Source organism: Microtus oregoni, unplaced genomic scaffold (genome assembly GCF_018167655.1).
Source record: "Microtus oregoni isolate MIOR12 unplaced genomic scaffold, Mior012 000023F_ref0000262, whole genome shotgun sequence".
Lineage (NCBI taxonomy): Eukaryota > Metazoa > Chordata > Mammalia > Rodentia > Cricetidae > Microtus > Microtus oregoni.
Genome location: NW_024543082.1, coordinates 33,968,374 through 33,984,886, shown reverse-complemented (window position 1 = coordinate 33,984,886; position 16,513 = coordinate 33,968,374). Strand labels below are relative to the sequence as shown.

At 49.7% G+C, this 16,513-nt stretch overlaps 1 protein-coding gene across 5 annotated transcripts in view; it reads left to right on the top strand.

Moving 5' to 3' along the window:
* Dop1b (DOP1 leucine zipper like protein B) overlaps window positions 1-16,513 on the top strand; it is a 104,907-nt gene that overhangs the window by 7,604 nt on the left and 80,790 nt on the right. For all 5 annotated transcript variants that reach the window (XR_005976223.1, XM_041672902.1, XM_041672904.1 and 2 more), the window contains 2 exons: window positions 13,870-14,051; window positions 14,669-14,839. Coding sequence is in view for 4 of the 5 variants with exons in the window: in XM_041672902.1 (XP_041528836.1) it covers window positions 13,870-14,051; window positions 14,669-14,839 (353 nt within the window). In the remaining variant the exon portion in view is untranslated. The remainder of the gene's footprint in view (window positions 1-13,869; window positions 14,052-14,668; window positions 14,840-16,513) is intronic.

Here is a 16,513-nt window from a genome sequence, read left to right as displayed (position 1 = left end):
TTGCTTAGCCTCCTGGGTACTGGGACTGAAGGTGTGTGCCACCATGCCTGGCTCTAGGTGGGGATTCTCTTTAGCAGAATTAGGGAGGAGCAGGGGTGGGGGTGGGGCGGTAAAGGGCACCTCTCTCCCAGCCTGGTCATCCTCTGGAGGTGTCTGTACTGGTTGCCCCTTCTTTAAGTGTTGTAGGCAGCGGAAGCAGAGGACCTAGGGCAGAAGAGTTGAGTCTGTGTGCAGCTGGGCTTAGGGAAAGGTTTTTGAGCAGATTTCAGCTGGGCATTAGAAAGAAAGAGAGAGGCACTGAAGAAAACAACAGTTTGTACCCCAGTGAGCTGCTCAGGAGAGGTTCTATTCAAGTGTCTTGGTAATGGCTGTCTGTGGTTTTGAAGTCAGATGGCTCCACAGGTTTCTGAGGAGCTCTCTCTAGGAAATGGGGTCTGAGGGTGGTTCCTGAGGTGTGCTGGACAGGACTGCAGTCTGATCGGACAAAAATCCAAGGCCACAGGAATTCAAGGGATCCTTACTATAGTAAGACACAGGAGTTAAAATATGTGTGGGCCATAAGCAAACTTCCTAATTTTGTTTATGAGATTCTTAGGAAGTTTTGGGTTTTACAACTGAAAAGGAGTAAGGTTAAATTCAAGGTTGTATACCTTCTGGTGTTAAGAATGGTTGGGGTAATTTTAACATTTCTCTAGGAAATACCTCAATGGAGGAAGAACCCTATTTCTAGTTAGGCAGCCTCCACAGTGAACTTAGTTATGTCTTATAGTAAGGGTTCCTTGAATTCCCAAAATTCCCTGTTCATCTGGCTCAAGACTTCAACTAGTCTCTGAATGGGGGCTCCCCTTCCTTCCTGTGCCCCCTTTTTGTTCGTCTTATCTCATAAGGATACCAGTGGCACTCCCTGAGGAAGATGACCCCAGTGCCTCACTCTGTCCTAATGTCCTTTGGAATGGTCTTTCCACATGCAGTCCCTCTGGAAGGTATTGGCTATTAGGACTTCAGATAGAAATTAGTAGATCTGTCCTAACTCCAGATGTCCGTCCACATCACAGTTCCAAAGCTCCTTCTCACTGATGACCAGATGGCTTTTCTCACCTACCAGTGGAGGCTGCCCGGTCCTTCAAGCCTTTTCAGTGCCTGTGATCTGGGGACTTCCTGGTCAGGCACCGCTGCTCTCACAGCCTTCCTGATGACTTGAGCTCTGGCTGGGGCCCTTTAAGGAGGGACAGCACTGTGGGTGACCTAGAGAGCACGTGAGGATTCCTGTGGTGTTCATCATCTCTCTCCTGGGACCCTGAGCAGCTAAGACTCACTCCTCACTCCCCACCCCACCCCCCCCACCCCCCACCCTCGCCCCGCTGCCTGGGCCCTGAGAAGGGAGGTGATGAGATGCCCTCTCAGCCTGTGGCACCTGCCTGGAGCTATGCTTTATCTACTTGCTAGTGGCCATCTAATGCTCTCCACGATAGAGATCAGCTCAAACCCCTGGTTCTGGTATGTGGCAGCAGCTGCTGGATCCTGGTGTGTTGTGCCCAGCTCAGGGGTTCAGATGACATCATGGCCCTTATCCAGGTTACTGGGGCTGTGCTGAGACTCTGAGGGCATTGCTGACTCAGCTGCCCCGAGCAAGCTTCTCAAATATGACAAGGCTGAGGTGGTTCTTTGAGATGAGCTTGCTGTCTGCAGAGGAGTCTGTTACACTTTCCAATTTGTGACCAAGATAGCTGATCTATTTTGTGTTTGTGTGAAAGAATTTGTTTGTAGTTTATCCTCTCCAGTCTGCTGGAGGTGTGGAAGTTGGCCAGGTTCACACAGACAATTAACTCTCCTGTGACCGATAACAAAAGGACAGCAGTGTGTCATCCAGCAGAGTGGAGTTCAGGGTCCAGGAAAGAGACTCAGTATTGCTCTGCCTAGAAAGGGTCCCCACTGGACAACCCCCAAGTGACTCTAGAGAAAGTGTCATTAGTAGGCAATTTAAGTTAAATAAGGTCATAGGATGGGCCCTTATCTGATAGGACTGTGGCCTTACAAGAGGAAGGAAAGACACCTTTCTCTTTGTCTGCTTTCGCCAAGCACTCCACGCAAAGACACAGCCAGAAGGCAGGCATCTGCAAGCCAGGAAGAACCCAAGTCACCAAGCCCCTGAGAGGTAAATTTGTGTTGTTAAGAGAAACGTTGTATAGTATTTGTAAACATAGCCTAATCAGACAAAAACATGGCTGCCTTTGGTCATGAGCACCAACCTTCAAGCTGGTATTTTGGTTGTGAGCACCAACCTTCAGGCTGGTATTTGAGTCCAATATAAACTGTCCTTTTTCGTGGGCCCCACATCTCCAGCCAAGCTGTACTGACAACACAGTAGCCTGAATTTTGTTCTACAAACCAAGTCTACCACTGAGCCGCAACACCAGCCCTACATGTATTCAGCGGGACATGATGGGTTTTTGACATGCTTACAACCCTGTGAGACCCTGGTCACCATCAAATTGTGTCTGTCACCTCCAGAAGTTCCCTCTTGGCATTTCATATGCACATCACCAGACAACTGTCTCCTTCCTCTCTGTCACTGTAGATGAGTGTGCACTTTAAAAAGTTTTATGTAAACAGGCTAGGTGTGGTGGTAATGGCTTGTGATCCCAGCAGCTGGGTGCTAGGTGCAGGAGGCTCAAGAGTTCAAGGACAGCCTCCAGCTCCAGGGTGAGTTTAAGGTTAGCCTGGGCTACCTAAGACTGTCCTAAGGGTACTGATCTAGAATTGTATGAATGGACACACCCTCTGTTTCTCCTGCTCTGGCCTCTCTTACTTAGTGAAGCTATTCTGAAGGTTACCCAGCTGTAGATATTGATAATTCATTTACCTGTACTGCTGAGTAAGGGCCACAGATACACGGTTTGTGGATTCATTTCCTGGTAATGGATAGTTGGGTTTCTTCCAGTGGGTATGTGTTTTTATTTTATTTTTTTAATGATTTATTTGTGTGTCTATGTGAGGATCCCCTGGAACTGGAATCACAACGTTTGAGAGCTGCTATGTGACTGCTAGGAATTGAGTCTGTGTCTCTGGATGAGCAGCCAGTGCTCTTAACTGCTGAGCCATCTCTCCAGCCCCTGTTTTAGTTTGTTAAAGATTTATTTGTGTGTGTGTGTGTGTGTGTGTGTGTGTGCATGTGTGTGTGCATGCACGTGTGTGTGTGTGCATGTGTGTGTGCATGCACGTGTGTGTGTGTGTGTGTGTGTGTGTGTGTAGGTGCATATACCTGTGCTTGAGTGGAGGTCATGAAGTCACAGGCTTGTTGACAAGGGTACTGAACTACAGACCCTGTTCCTCAGGATTTACAGCAAGTTCTTAGAGCTGCTGAGCCATCTCTGTGGCCACACCGTTAATGTCTTTAGAGGCCACAAATGGTTTGGCACAGGGATGCACCGTTCTACATCCTGCCGTGTGTGGGAGCTGCAGCCCTTCCCTGTCCTCAACTCTTGGTGTGGGCAGACTTGAGCCACTCTCCAGAGGGAACAGAGTAGAGGTTCACTGTGACTTTGACGTTTCCCACATGACAGACAATTAGAATGTTAGCGCAGGCCAAGATAAATGGACAAGAACCACAAAGGCAGTTGTAAGAGCCTTTATTGTTGTATGGTGACAAATAATTGGAAGTAACCACGTCAGTCAGGGAGTGCCTTGAAATGTACCGTGAGTGACAGTATAATGGCTTATGTGTCCTTCAGATGAGGTAGACCAGTCGTCTGACAGAAGAACATGCTCATGATAAGGGAAGGGACAGAAAAACAAATGGATTGTTGTACATAGCTCTCTCAGTCCTGCAGTGCACATGTGTGAACTCGCTCATACGTGCATGTGAGTGCAGGTTTCCCGGGAAGGTGTCAGGTCCCTCAGAGCTGAAGTTAGCAGCAGTTATGTGAGCTGCTCAGCATGAATACCAGGAACAGATCAGGCTCTTAGCCACTGGGCACCTGTCCAGCCTACAGCGTTCGGGAAGTTTTAAGGGCACATGTTTTTTCCACTCACATCTTCAGGCTCACTGAAAAATGTCCCTGGCTGAGCAGATGGCCCGACAGCCTTTACTGTGGGAGACTGGGCAGGTGATCTCATTTGGCAGTGATTTTAACGGCAGGGCCTCTGGTGTTTCCCAGTGTCTCACCCTGCCCTCCCTCCGTGGCTTGTCTCAGTTTGTTCCTTAGTTGCTGTGCGTGTTATTTCAGTGGCTGATCAATATGTGACGTGCTGGGCTGGAGAGATGGCTCAGCAGTTCAGAGGACAGACTGTTCCTGCTTCAGAGCATGAAACTCAGCCAGGTAGCTCACAACCTCCTGTAACTCCAGCTCCAGAGGACCAGGGTCGGTAGGCTTCAAAGCTACTTGGACTCACATGCACGTACCCACACCTGGACACATACACGTTATTTGTTAAGATAAATCAGCCTTTAAAAATGTGTGTATATAGCCAGGCAGTGGTGGTGCAGCATGCCTGCCTTAATCCCAGCACTCGGGAGGCTGAGGCAGGACGATCTCTGTGAGTTGGAGGCCAGCCTGGTCTACAGAGCTAGTGAAGAAGGATGCTTAAAAGAAATCCCACACCAGCTCAGAATTGAGAATAATAGAGTGTTATTTATTTAGGGGTAGACTCACAGATCACACTCCTCTGCTGGAATGGGGAATAGTAACTGAATTCTGCAGCCGGAAAAAAAAAAAAACCAGACTCACGCTTTACATTGGCATAAATAGTATAAGAGGCCACGCCCAAGTGGGTGGGTTACTTAATGACTACTGGTGGTAGGAATTCCTACAGCACAGCCAGTTCCAGAACAGCCAGGGCTGAAACACAGAGAAACCCCATTTCAAACTACAAAACAAACAAAAAAGTGTGTGTGTGAATAATAGTCAAATTGTTACTTTTATGCACGTGACAGATCTTTTCTTGCCAGTGCTCCCGGTGACTCCCCCAGCTAGCTGTCTCAGGGCCTTGGTATGCTGGAAGACAGTCTAAGTGGATTGCCCTGGAAAGCAGGAGCACTGAGCATGCTCAGTGTGGGAGCAGCAGGGTTAATTCAGACTCCATTTCTGAGTGTGGGGCAGGCATGTGGCTGCCCCACCAATGGCCAGTCCCTTCTCTTCCTTGTTTAAAAGACCCTCTTATGTGTGGAGGTCACCTGGTACAGAGTTCTGAGGTAGCTGAAGGCATACTGTTCTGGTTGTCGAATTTAATCCTCTTGATTCCATTTTCCATGGCACAGTTTACTTAGATGTGACCTTGTGACTTCTGGGGCCCCTGAGATGTGGCCGGAAGGCTGCAGGCCAGCTTCTGAAAGGGATTTCCTCTGCTTCAAAGGCATAAAAGGAACAAACACTGTTTGGTTATTTTTGTTCCATTGAGAATGGGCTATTTTTGTTGTTCTTTTTTCTTTCTGTGTGTAAGCTAGAGATGGAACCCTGCTCCTCTGCACCCTCTGCATGGGAGTGTCTCAGCCACAGCACGGTGGGCATCTGGGTGGAGGTGGGCCCTGTTCTGGGCACTGTAAGATGGTTGTTAGCATCCTGGCCTCTAGTCCACTACATGGCAGTATAGCCGAGCCCCTCCCCTGCCCACAAATAAAGTCATAAATGTCTCCGGGTGTTTCTGAATGTCATCCTGCCAATGGCAACATTGCCCTGGACTTTTGATTTTTTTAGGTTACATTATGTTTTCTTTATTTGAAATTGCATGGTTGGATAGTCTGTGTCCCAACTAAGCCCATCCTTTAGCCACATGTGAGCTGGAGCCTGGATCCTCTGTGGGCCACGCAGACACATTTGACAATTGACAGGAAAAGTGTTTTGTGTCTTTAAAAGATGCAGCACAGGGCTGAGGGTAGAGCTCACTTTGCCTGGCATACACTAGGCCGGGTTCAGCCCCACAGTGCTGCCGAAAAGAACAAGGACAGAGCTTTGCTGGGAGTGCAGCTCAGTGTCAGAGTCCTGGGTTCAAATCCCCAAATAAGAAATTAAGTCAGTCTTCCTATGACTGCCCGTCGCCAGTCCCTGCCCTTTGTCTCACTGAGTGGCAGCTGGCTGGCTGGACCAGGGCTCTTCCTAAGCCACTGCAGGGCTAAGCACAGAACTCGCTGTGTTTATGAGCCATGCTCTTCCAGTGCTCTGTGTATCAGCAGCAGTGTCCTGCTCTTTGCCCGAGTGTCCCAGGACAAGCTTCAAAGAGAACAGAGCTGGGGCTCTGCTGTCCACAGAGCAAGCCAGGCCTGTTTGACGGTACACTCCTGCGTACTGTACACTCCTGCATACTGTACACTCCTGCCTACTGGTTACAGCCTCTCCCACGCAGCCACCTGGACAGACTCCTGGACAGACGGCTTGTTTCAGAACCAGGGAAGCTAACAGCAGAGAAGGAAGACCAGATAAGATAAAACCAGACCAACGCTAATGAGAGCAAGACAGCCCTGTGTGTCCACGGAGAGCCGTGACCTCCAATCCCATCTGTGACTCTGAGTTACATCTTTTGGTGTTCTTGCCCCTGGTTGGTCACTGACTGCAAGAACTTGCCCATCTGGCATACAATCTAGAATCTTACTCCATTTACTTATGTATGGGGGAGGGGTGGCAGTCATTATGGCACGTGTGTGGAGGAGAGGTCCCAGGGTTGGACTCAGGTCCTTTGACTTGTTGTCAGCTGAGCCACCTCCAGGCCCCGCTCCAGAGTCTTGTGTGGTTGTAGGGAATGGAGCGCTTGTGTGGCTTGGCCTAAATTCTCAGCAGCCAATCTGAAGCCAGTCAGCTCCAGCTGAGGAGGGCCTGGTGTGAGGCTCCAGAGATCTCAGGAAGGAGGTGTCGACGCCAGCTCCACACGCCTGTGTGACTTCTGAACACTGAGTTACCAGTTATACTTTGGGGCCTAAAGCCGACGAGGACATGTGACAGTTCTGTTCCCTGGCTCAGGCCTTAACACACGGATTCCATGTAAGCTTGGCTACAGGTCTGTCACATGTGTCGCTTGTATGTAGATGACAGTGTTTAAAAAGGAAAGCTGGTGTAGCGTGCAGCATGTGGTCATTCGTTCTGAAATCCTTCCCCATGCTCTGCGTCATGCCTAGTGTGAGCTTCGAAGTCTGGCTTCTCCTGCCTTCCCTCCTCCCTCCTTCTTTGTGGAACTCAGAGGCCTGGCTTCTGAGTCTGTGAGTTCTTAGCCCCCAGAAGGAGTGATCGCCTCTGTGAGCCCCTGCTGCTCCTTTGAGGTTCCCGCCTGTGTAGCCATACCTAGCAGAATTTCTGTACTTAATAAGGCCCATGTCCTCTGGCAGTGGTCAAGAGGCCTATTGCAAAGAATAGAGCTGCAGAGCGCCGCAGCTGTTCTGAGCTCCTGTGTGGGGAGGCAAGGGAGCCAGAGGTCAGCACTCAGATGGAGAAGTTAAAGAAGCCCCACAAAGGGCTGGGGAAGGTGGCCGTGGCTAGAAAGTGCTTGGTGTCTAGGCATGAGGACCTGAGCTGAGACCCCGAGTAGTATAAAATGGTACTCGCCTGTGTTCCTGGACTGAGGAGGCAGGGACACAGATGTCCCTGAGGCCACTGGCCCACCGGTCCGGCTGAATCTCTGAGTTCCAAATTCAGTGAGAGACCTTGTCTCAGTAGTGTGGTGGCAGGTGACAGAGAAAACACCTGACATCAGCCTGAGGTTCCACATCACACAACACATGATTGTAAGCCACACACACAGGGAACGAATCTAAATGGAATAAACGCAGAAGGCAGACGATGAAGAGCTGTGTCTGCATGTGGGTCGTGTTTGCCGCGTGAGCTCCGTGTGTTTCCTGCATCGGGTTCAAGAACTAGTTTCTGCTCATCCTGAGGGCATGCACCTGTAATCCCAGCCCTCAAAGACTGAGGCAGGAGGATTGCCATGAGACCTTGTTTCAAAAATTAAGAATTTTTTGTTCTGGCACATTGATTTCCATGTCATCATAACCAAGAGATTGGAAGCCCCAATGTGGTTTAAGATCCCGTTACTCGGGGGCTGGAGAGATGGCTCAGTGGTTAAGAGCATTGCCTGCTCTTCCAAAGGTCCTGAGTTCAATTCCCATCAACCACATGGTGGCTCACAACCATCTGTAATGCGATCTGATGCCCTCTTCTGGCCTGCAGGCAGACACACAGAATATTGTACACATAATAAATAAATAAAATATTTTAAAAAAATCTTTAGAAAAAAAAAGATCCCGTTACTCATGATGTGTGCGCCCATGCGTGTATGGGGAGTGTTTATAATGTGCTAGAGATATATGGGTGTCGGTGCATATGCTGTATATGCATATGTAGGATGTGTGTATGTGTGATATATGTGTGAACTGTGGGTATATGTGAAGGGATGTGCACATGTGCAGGGGTGTGTCTTTGTAGGGTGTGTACACGTATGATGTGTGCATTATCTCACTGTGTATTATATGCAGGTATACATGTGTGGAGTGTGTGTGTATATAGAGGGCACCTTGTGTGCATGCACATGTGCAGAGGTGTATATGCATGTGTAGGTTGTATGTCTCTGTGTGTTTGCGTGTACTGGTGAAGTAGGATGGATGCTCTCTGTGTCTCATCTCCCTTCAATGTTTAGCCTACATGGCCAGCCAGTGAGTCTGTGGTAGCACACTTCCTGTGTGAGAACACAGCCCCGGGGCACTCAGGTAGCCTGGCATGGCCTGGCAGCCCATGAGGGAGGAGCCCTGACCCAGCTCGGTAGGTTAGGTACAGACCCTTGGCCTCATGGTGGCTTCCTGAGCATTTCCTCTTGACAGAGTGCACTCTGGGCGAATGGTAAGTGTCGCCTCTGCGCCCGTCCAGTGTCTGCTGGCTGCGCCTGGCCTCTGCGCCTGGCCTCTGCGCCTGCCCTGCAGTAGCCTGGCCCCTGCACTTTCCTGCCTGTGCCTTTGGAACTCTCCTGGTTCACACCCCAGCCTGTCTTACTCACCACCCAGGCAACAGCTTAGAAAGCCCTGGGTGATATTAGCAGGAAGAAATGATCTTGGCAATCCTGCCTCTGCCTTGAAAGTGCTAAGACTGTATACAGGCAGCTGCCTTAATAAAAATTTTTATTTGTTTGTTTGTTTGTTCATTTATTCATTCAGTTTTTTGGTATTTTGAGACAGGGTTTCCTGGAACTTGCTCTGTAGACCAGGCTGACCCTGAACTTGATCCTCTTGCCTCTGCCTCTGAGACTAATGGTCTACGCCACCATACCTGGCTTAAGAATTAAAACAACAACAACAACAACAGCAAAAAACCCTTTAGCTTTCTAATGGATCTCGCTATGTGAGATGACCAGGTGAATTAACCTACACAGGATCCTCTCAGGCAGCTTCACCAAGAGAGGTGCCAGGAGGTGGGTGTTGGAAGCTGCGTGGAGAGCCAGCTCATCCTGGCCTCGCCGGGTCAGAGTTCACTGACTGAACGTAGCTTGGTGCTGCTCAGCCTACAACAGAAGTGGAAATAGTGTCACCCCCAGTTAAACACATCCAGCCTGGCGCTGGCCCAGCAGCGGCTCTTAGGGGAGGCCAGCGGACCCATTTCTTCAATTTATCTCTGGCAGCCACCGCCATGCCACTGCCATCCTCTCAAGCGAGCCCCTGGCCTGCCAGGGAAGTGGGAAGTCCTGGCCAACTTGTTATTACTCAATATCTGTTCCCGTCCCATTTGGTCTAAAGGGCACTCTTGATGTCCCTTGGCAAAGATGCAAACAAGTGCTGAAGCTCGGTACACCTGCCAGCCTGACTCACTGTGACATCTTATGGCTTTGTTTTTGCTTTTAAAATGGGCATCCCCCAAAGATGACAGGCTTCCAGAGGACGGCAGGTAGTATTAAACAGCAATGGCTGTTGTGCCTCGTTGTCCTGGTGGGAGATGTGTGTTAAACTAGTTTGCTTACATTTTCTATAGATGGCACGTGACCCTCTGCAGTAAGCATTGTCTTCTGCAGGGGCAGGTTGGACTGTGCTGTGTGTATGTGTGTGTGTGTGTGTGTGTCCGCATGTGTGCGCGTGTGCATAGTGTATACATGTGTGTGGATGTCCATCCATACAGAGATCAGAGGGACATGTTGAGTCAGGGTCTCACAGTGAACCTGGAGCTAAACTGATGGCCAGCAAGCCCAAGGGATCCTCAGATCTCCACACCCCCACCCCCTACCTTACCCCGGGGCTGGGAATGCAGTGTGTGTGTGGCCACATCCTGCTTTACGTGTTGGGGCTTCAGATCTGGTCCTCATGCTTGTGCTGCAGACACTTCTCCCCCTGAGCAACACCCCCTCAGGCTTCCCTGCCCTGCTTCTGGGAACTTGAAGAGGAGACATTCACTAGCCAAAGAAAGCATTTTAAAGTCAAACCTAACTTCTCTCCCTTTCTGCCCATGTGTTAAGTTTAAACATGTTTAAACTATTTTTATTAGTAGTTAAAATACACATGACATAAAGTGTATCCCCCCCACCTTTTATCCTTTCTTTCTTTCTTTTTGGTTTTTTGAGACAAGGTTTCTCTGTATAGCTGTGACTGTCCTGGAACTGGCTTTGATGCATTTGCCTCTGCCTCCTGAGTGCTGGGATTAAAGGATGCACCATCACCACCAGGCTGTCTTACCCCTTTTTAAGTGCACCATTCTGAGCACATGGTCCACGCTTCCAGATCCAGTTGCGTCATGGAGAAGATTGTGCAGTCTGACTGTGTCATGTTAGAAGGAACCAAAGTGGGGTACAGAGAAACCCTTGGGTGGAACTGAAGTCTTTCTTGGCTTCCAGTCATGAAGCTAGGCTGTAATTTAGCCCTTTTTCTCAAACTTACATTTTATTCTTGTTTTATTAGTTATTTATTTGGAGGACTGAGAGTCCAACCCAGGCCTCTGCATGCCAAGCAGACACTACTTAGGGACATTTCTCCTTTGGCCCTGTTCCTTTGTTTTAAGGTCAATCTGCTATGTCGATGGATGTAGTGAGGTCAAGATTGTAATTGTATCCTAAGTGTCCTTTCAGGGATTCTTTCAAGATTGTGTAGCTCCTGAGTGAAATGAATAAGAAAGCTTAATTTCCTGTTTAATCACAGTTTTTCTTCCCATAGAGCTGGCTGAAAATGATTTTGAAAACATAATTACTTTCCCTTTCCAGCCTATCAGCTTCTCTGAGTTTATTCTGTATTTGTAAATTGTTTCTCATGAACTGTATATGTTACTGGCCAACCAGTCTGGGCTTCCAGCTTCCTGAAAATAACCCCCCACTGTGTAGGCAGAGTTTCTCTGAGTCTCCACAGCTGCTCACAAATAACCACTCAAGGGCTGGAGAGATGGCTCAGAGGTTAAGAGCATTGCCTGCTCTTCCAACGGTCCTGAGTTCAATTCCCAGCAACCACATGGTGGCTCACAACCATCTGTAATGAGGTCTGGTGCCCTCTTCTGGCCTGCAGGCAACACACAGACAGAACATCGTATACATAATAAATAAATATTTAAAAAAAAACAAACAAATAACCACTCAAGACACTTCTATACATTGTAAATGCTCAGCTAATAGCTCAGGCTTGTTACTAGCTAACTCTTACATTTAAATTAACCTACATTTCTTAGCTACGTTTTGCTCTATAGCTTTTCTTAGTATAGCATGCCCATCTTGCTTCTCCCTGTGTTTGCTGGCAACTCCTCTGACTCCACCCTTCTTCTCCCCAGCATTCTCTGTTTGGCTCTCCCCCAACCTTATCCTGTCCAGCTATTGGCCAGCCAGCTTCTTTATTAAGCCAGTCACAGCAACGTGTATTCACACAGTATAGAAGAATATCCCACACCACTCTGACCTACTCTGGGGGTGTTTCTAAGCCCTCTTCACTGAGAAGTCTGTTCCACAGTGGCATCCTCACATGGGCTGGAAAGAGCAGCAGAGGGGAAGCCCTTCCTGACCTGGGCCGGGATGCTAGCATGTATGAGGGATGAGGATGGGGGACAAGAGGCTAGCTCTTCATAGGTGACCCCGAGTTCGTGTGGGGGAAACATCTCTGAGACTAGATATGCAGGCAGGATATCGCCTCATCCTGCTACACGGGAGGCAGGAAGACAGCATAGGGCTGGGCTTCCTTTTTAATACCCAAATACTTGTGTCTTAATGTTTTTCAGCCAGGTTTGATGAGTCATGATATCAGACACGTGCAGTTGAGAGCTGGGGTGTGTTATTGACAGAGAATGGCAATGGCTAGCTAGGGATGGAGGCGTATGCTTAGAATCTCATGTCAAAAATACTGTAGAGATGCTCTTAGCCCACAACCACTCCGCTGTATGAGACGTGGGTCTCTTCCTTTCTAAGTTGTCGAAGCATATACACAGTATGGAAGTTACCGTCTGACCTTTCCTTGAGAGTATTTGCTGTGTCACTCAGGCTGTTTTCAACCTCAGGAAGTTGAGGCCAGAAAACTGCTTGTATTTGAGACTAGCTCTGAACTACATAGCAAGACCCTGTTTCCAGAACCTCAGCTGGAAGCGGTTGGAGCACAGGTTCTTTCCATTCTAAAATTGTGACATAATATAAAAGTTAACTTTTTGTTGTTGTTGTTTTTTTGTTTTTCGAGACAGGGTTTCTCTGTGGTTTTGGAGCCTGTCCTGGAACTAGCTCTTGTAAACCAGGCTGGTCTCGAACTCACAGAGATCCGCCTGCCTCTGCCTCCAAGGTGCTGGGATTAGAGGCGTGTGCCACCACCGCCCGGCTAATCCTTCTGAGACAAAGTGTCTTGCTGGGTTGTACAGGCTGTCTTCAAAGCCTCGAACTTCTGGGTTCCAGCAGCCCTCCCACATCAGCCCACAAAGTCTTTGTACCTGAAACTGGAGGTGTGCACAGCCTGAACCCACCCTCCCCACACGCTAAATAATAGGTTTTTAATGGTAGAAAATGATTGAGGAAAACACCCAATCAATGTTGACCTTTGGCCTCCACATACACACAGGCAAATATACACACATGCCCAAAAAGAAAGAGAAAGTGGAAATGGGGCAGGCCAAGCAGACTGCAGCCATGCTCTGGAGGCCTTTGAGTGGCTCTCAGAAACCTGGGGTTTACCCTGTGTGCTCTCAGTACAAATATGTGTGGGCTGGTAGACCGCAGCGTCAGACGGGATTGTAAGACAGTCTCTGGAAATCTCCCAGCCATGGCGCTCTGCCTCCGCTTCTCGATGCCAGGAAGAGTAGGTTTTCTTGTTTGTTTGTTTTTAGTACCCAGGGCCTTGCACACACCCAGCAAATACTTTAACTCTGAGCTGTATTCCCAGCTCTAGAAGCTACAGTGTCCTGGGTTCCCCCATCTGCTTGCTGGGGATACTGTTGTTCCACATTCCCATGGAATTCAGATGTTCTCAGCACAGTCCCTAGTTGGCAGAGGTGCCCGCAATAGCCCTTCCCCGTGTGTGAGCTCCACCCAGCGCCGCATGGCTAGGGAGCTGAGCTGAAGAGTGATGGGGGGGTGAGACCCCCGTCTCCCCAGCAAACAGCCAGGGCTTCTGTGTGCACAAGAGACAGTGCTGTCTGTGCTGGTTGCAGTCCAGTCCTTCTCCATATCTGTGGGACTGCTGGCCTCCTGGGATAGAGGTGCATACAGCCCTTGTCTGTCTGTGAGTGCCATGATGTCACCAAGACACCATCTGCTTCCCTTCCAGCATTGGCAGGGCCTATCCAACCACTCAAGGCCCAAGAGTCTAGCTTGTGTGTCTCCATTGAGCCTCCACACACGGTCTCTCTGGCTCCTCTCTGTGTGTCTGTCTCACAGCCCCACATCGTGTTCTGGCCTCCACAGATGTGTTTTTCTCTGTAAATGGCACAGCTGCCCTCTCTCTTGCCTTTGCTTGTCTCACAGGCTCTCCAGAGCAACCTGAAGTATTCCCTGCTGCCACGAAGGCTCCTTATCAGCAAGAGGCTTGCCCAGTGTCTGCATCCCGCCCTGCCTAGTGGTGTGCACCTTAAAGCCCTAGAGACCTACGAGATCATCTTTAAGATAGTGGGGACCAAATGGCTGGCCAAGGACTTGTTCCTGTACAGGTACAGCCCCTTCCCGCTCTCTTACAGTCGTCACCAGGGCAAGCTGTATTTCAGTTCCCAATCGGAAAACAGCAGGCATGGGACTCGGTAGACTGCTTGCCTGGCACGCACGAGGTGCTGGACTTGATGCCAGTACTGATAAGCCAGGTGTACTGGTGCATGCTTGTAATTCTAGCACTCTGGAGGTGAAGGCAGGAAGAGTAGAAGTTCAAGGTCACCCTTAACTACATGAAATCCTATCTCAAAAAATTTTTAAAGAAAAATGGCAATCAAAATATACAAAGGGGAGAAAACCACACAGCAGCCAGTCATCCATCCTCGACCAGGAGATTGTCACCTTCAGAAAGACCTGCATTCGGGCTCCACGCCTTAGCACACCTGTGCATAAGGAGCAGAATGTGCAGGCAGCTCAGTTGCTGCTCCTGTGGCCATCTCAGATCAAATGTGCATCTGTCGGCAGTTTAGTGGCTCTGCTTTCTCTTAACTGTTCCCTGCTGGGGCTAGGGTGGAACATGGCCTTAGACTGTACAACCCCAAACCTCTCCTTTGCCCCGAGCCCTGGGATCTGTGACCAGGTATCTGACTGCGCTCACCAGCCCTTCTTGTCTTTCTCAAAGCTGCGGTCTGTTTCCCCTGCTGGCCTATGCCGCCATGTCAGTGCGGCCTGTCCTGCTCGGCCTGTACGAGAAGTACTTCCTCCCGCTGCAGAAGCTGCTCCTGCCCAGTCTCCAGGCTTTTCTCGTGGGCCTGCTGCCGGGCCTGGAAGAGGGCTCTGAGATCTACGACAGGTTGGTGGGCCTTGTGTCCAGGGTTCAGCTTTCCCTGTCTGGGTTTGGGGTCTTCCACTTCCATTGCAGAAGCACCGACACCCACGTGATGGGTCTGGGAGGTACAGAGAAGGCAGGGTTAATTCACATTTCTCTGTTCACCACATGACAGAGTCCCAAGAACTCACCGTAGCACCTTACCAGAGGGGAAGTCAAAGACTAGAGAGACGATATTGACCCTGACCTTGAGAGTCCTATGCAGGGCATAGTCCTATGCAGGGTGCCCATTAGAGCCTGGCACGTCAGGGAGCTGTCGACAGTTGGAGGGGAGATGCACACAGATGCACATGCCCTCCTCCTCTGGTGGAGGAAGCTTTTCCTGATGGGCACCTCCATTCACAGGTAAGGGAGGGAAGATGGGCAGGGTTCTTAGGGCTACCACAGGGCATAGAATCCACGTGGTTCAGAGTCCAGAACTGCCCTTAAAGCCAGGTTCCTCAGCAGGCAGGACTTAGCGAGAGGAGTCGGTAGTGTGCAAAGCAGGGTCCTCTCCCCGCTTGTTCTTTATTTTAATTTTTGACACAAAGGTCTTCCACATGATGCAGCCCCAACTGGTGTCTAACTGCGATCCTCCTGCCTCAGTCCCTGCCTCCCAAGAATCATAGGCATGTGCTGCCATTGGACCAGAGCAGAGTCTCTGACTTCTCTCTGCAGGACCTGAAGAAGCACTTAGCGCTCCTGAGTTCTCACGGCCTTCTGGTGACAGCTCAGAGGCAGAGAAAGTGTGCGGTCGTATAAACCATTGTGTGTGCACAAAGCCCTTGCCAAATTCTTTTCTTTCTTTATAAAGAATTGCTGTCCATGTTGACTGTTCTGAGAAACGTTGCAGTGATTAACATCACTGGTGATAGGGCCCATGTTCCGGCCCATCTGTGGTGACTGCTGACTGTGCCTGTCACATCCCGTGTACTGGCACCATGCCTCTCTCGCCTCTGCTGTTCCCAGGCCTCAGACACATCACCCTGGCATGCATTTGGAAAGTGCCTGGGGCTCCTTGTAGAATCAAGAAGTCAACCCAAGCCATACTTGGAGTGTTCCTGTAAGCGCCAAAAATCTGGGGACAGAGCAACTTAGAGCATTGTAGCCAGAGACAGTGACCCTGTAGAGCACTGTACAGACAGCGACCCTGTAGAGCACTGTACAGACAGTGACCCTGTAGAGCACTGTACAGAGACAGTGACCCTGTAGAGCACTGTACAGAGACAGTGACCCTGTAGAGCACTGTACAGGCAGTGACCCTGTAGAACACTGTACAGTGACCCTGTAGAGCACTGTACAGAGACAGTGACCCTGTAGAGCACTGTACAGAGACAGTGACCCTGTAGAGCACTGTACAGACAGTGACCCTGTAGAGCACTGTACAGAGACAGTGACCCTGTAGAGCACTGTACAGACAGTGACCCTGTAGAGATCACGGTACAGAGACAGTGACCCTGTAGAGATCACGGTACAGAGACAGTGACCCTGTAGAGCACTGTACAGGCAGTGACCCTGTAGAACACTGTACAGTGACCCTGTAGAGCACTGTACAGAGACAGTGACCCTGTAGAGCACTGTACAGACAGTGACCCTGTAGAGCACTGTACAGAGACAGTGACCCTGTAGAGCACTGTACAGACAGTGACCCTGTAGAGC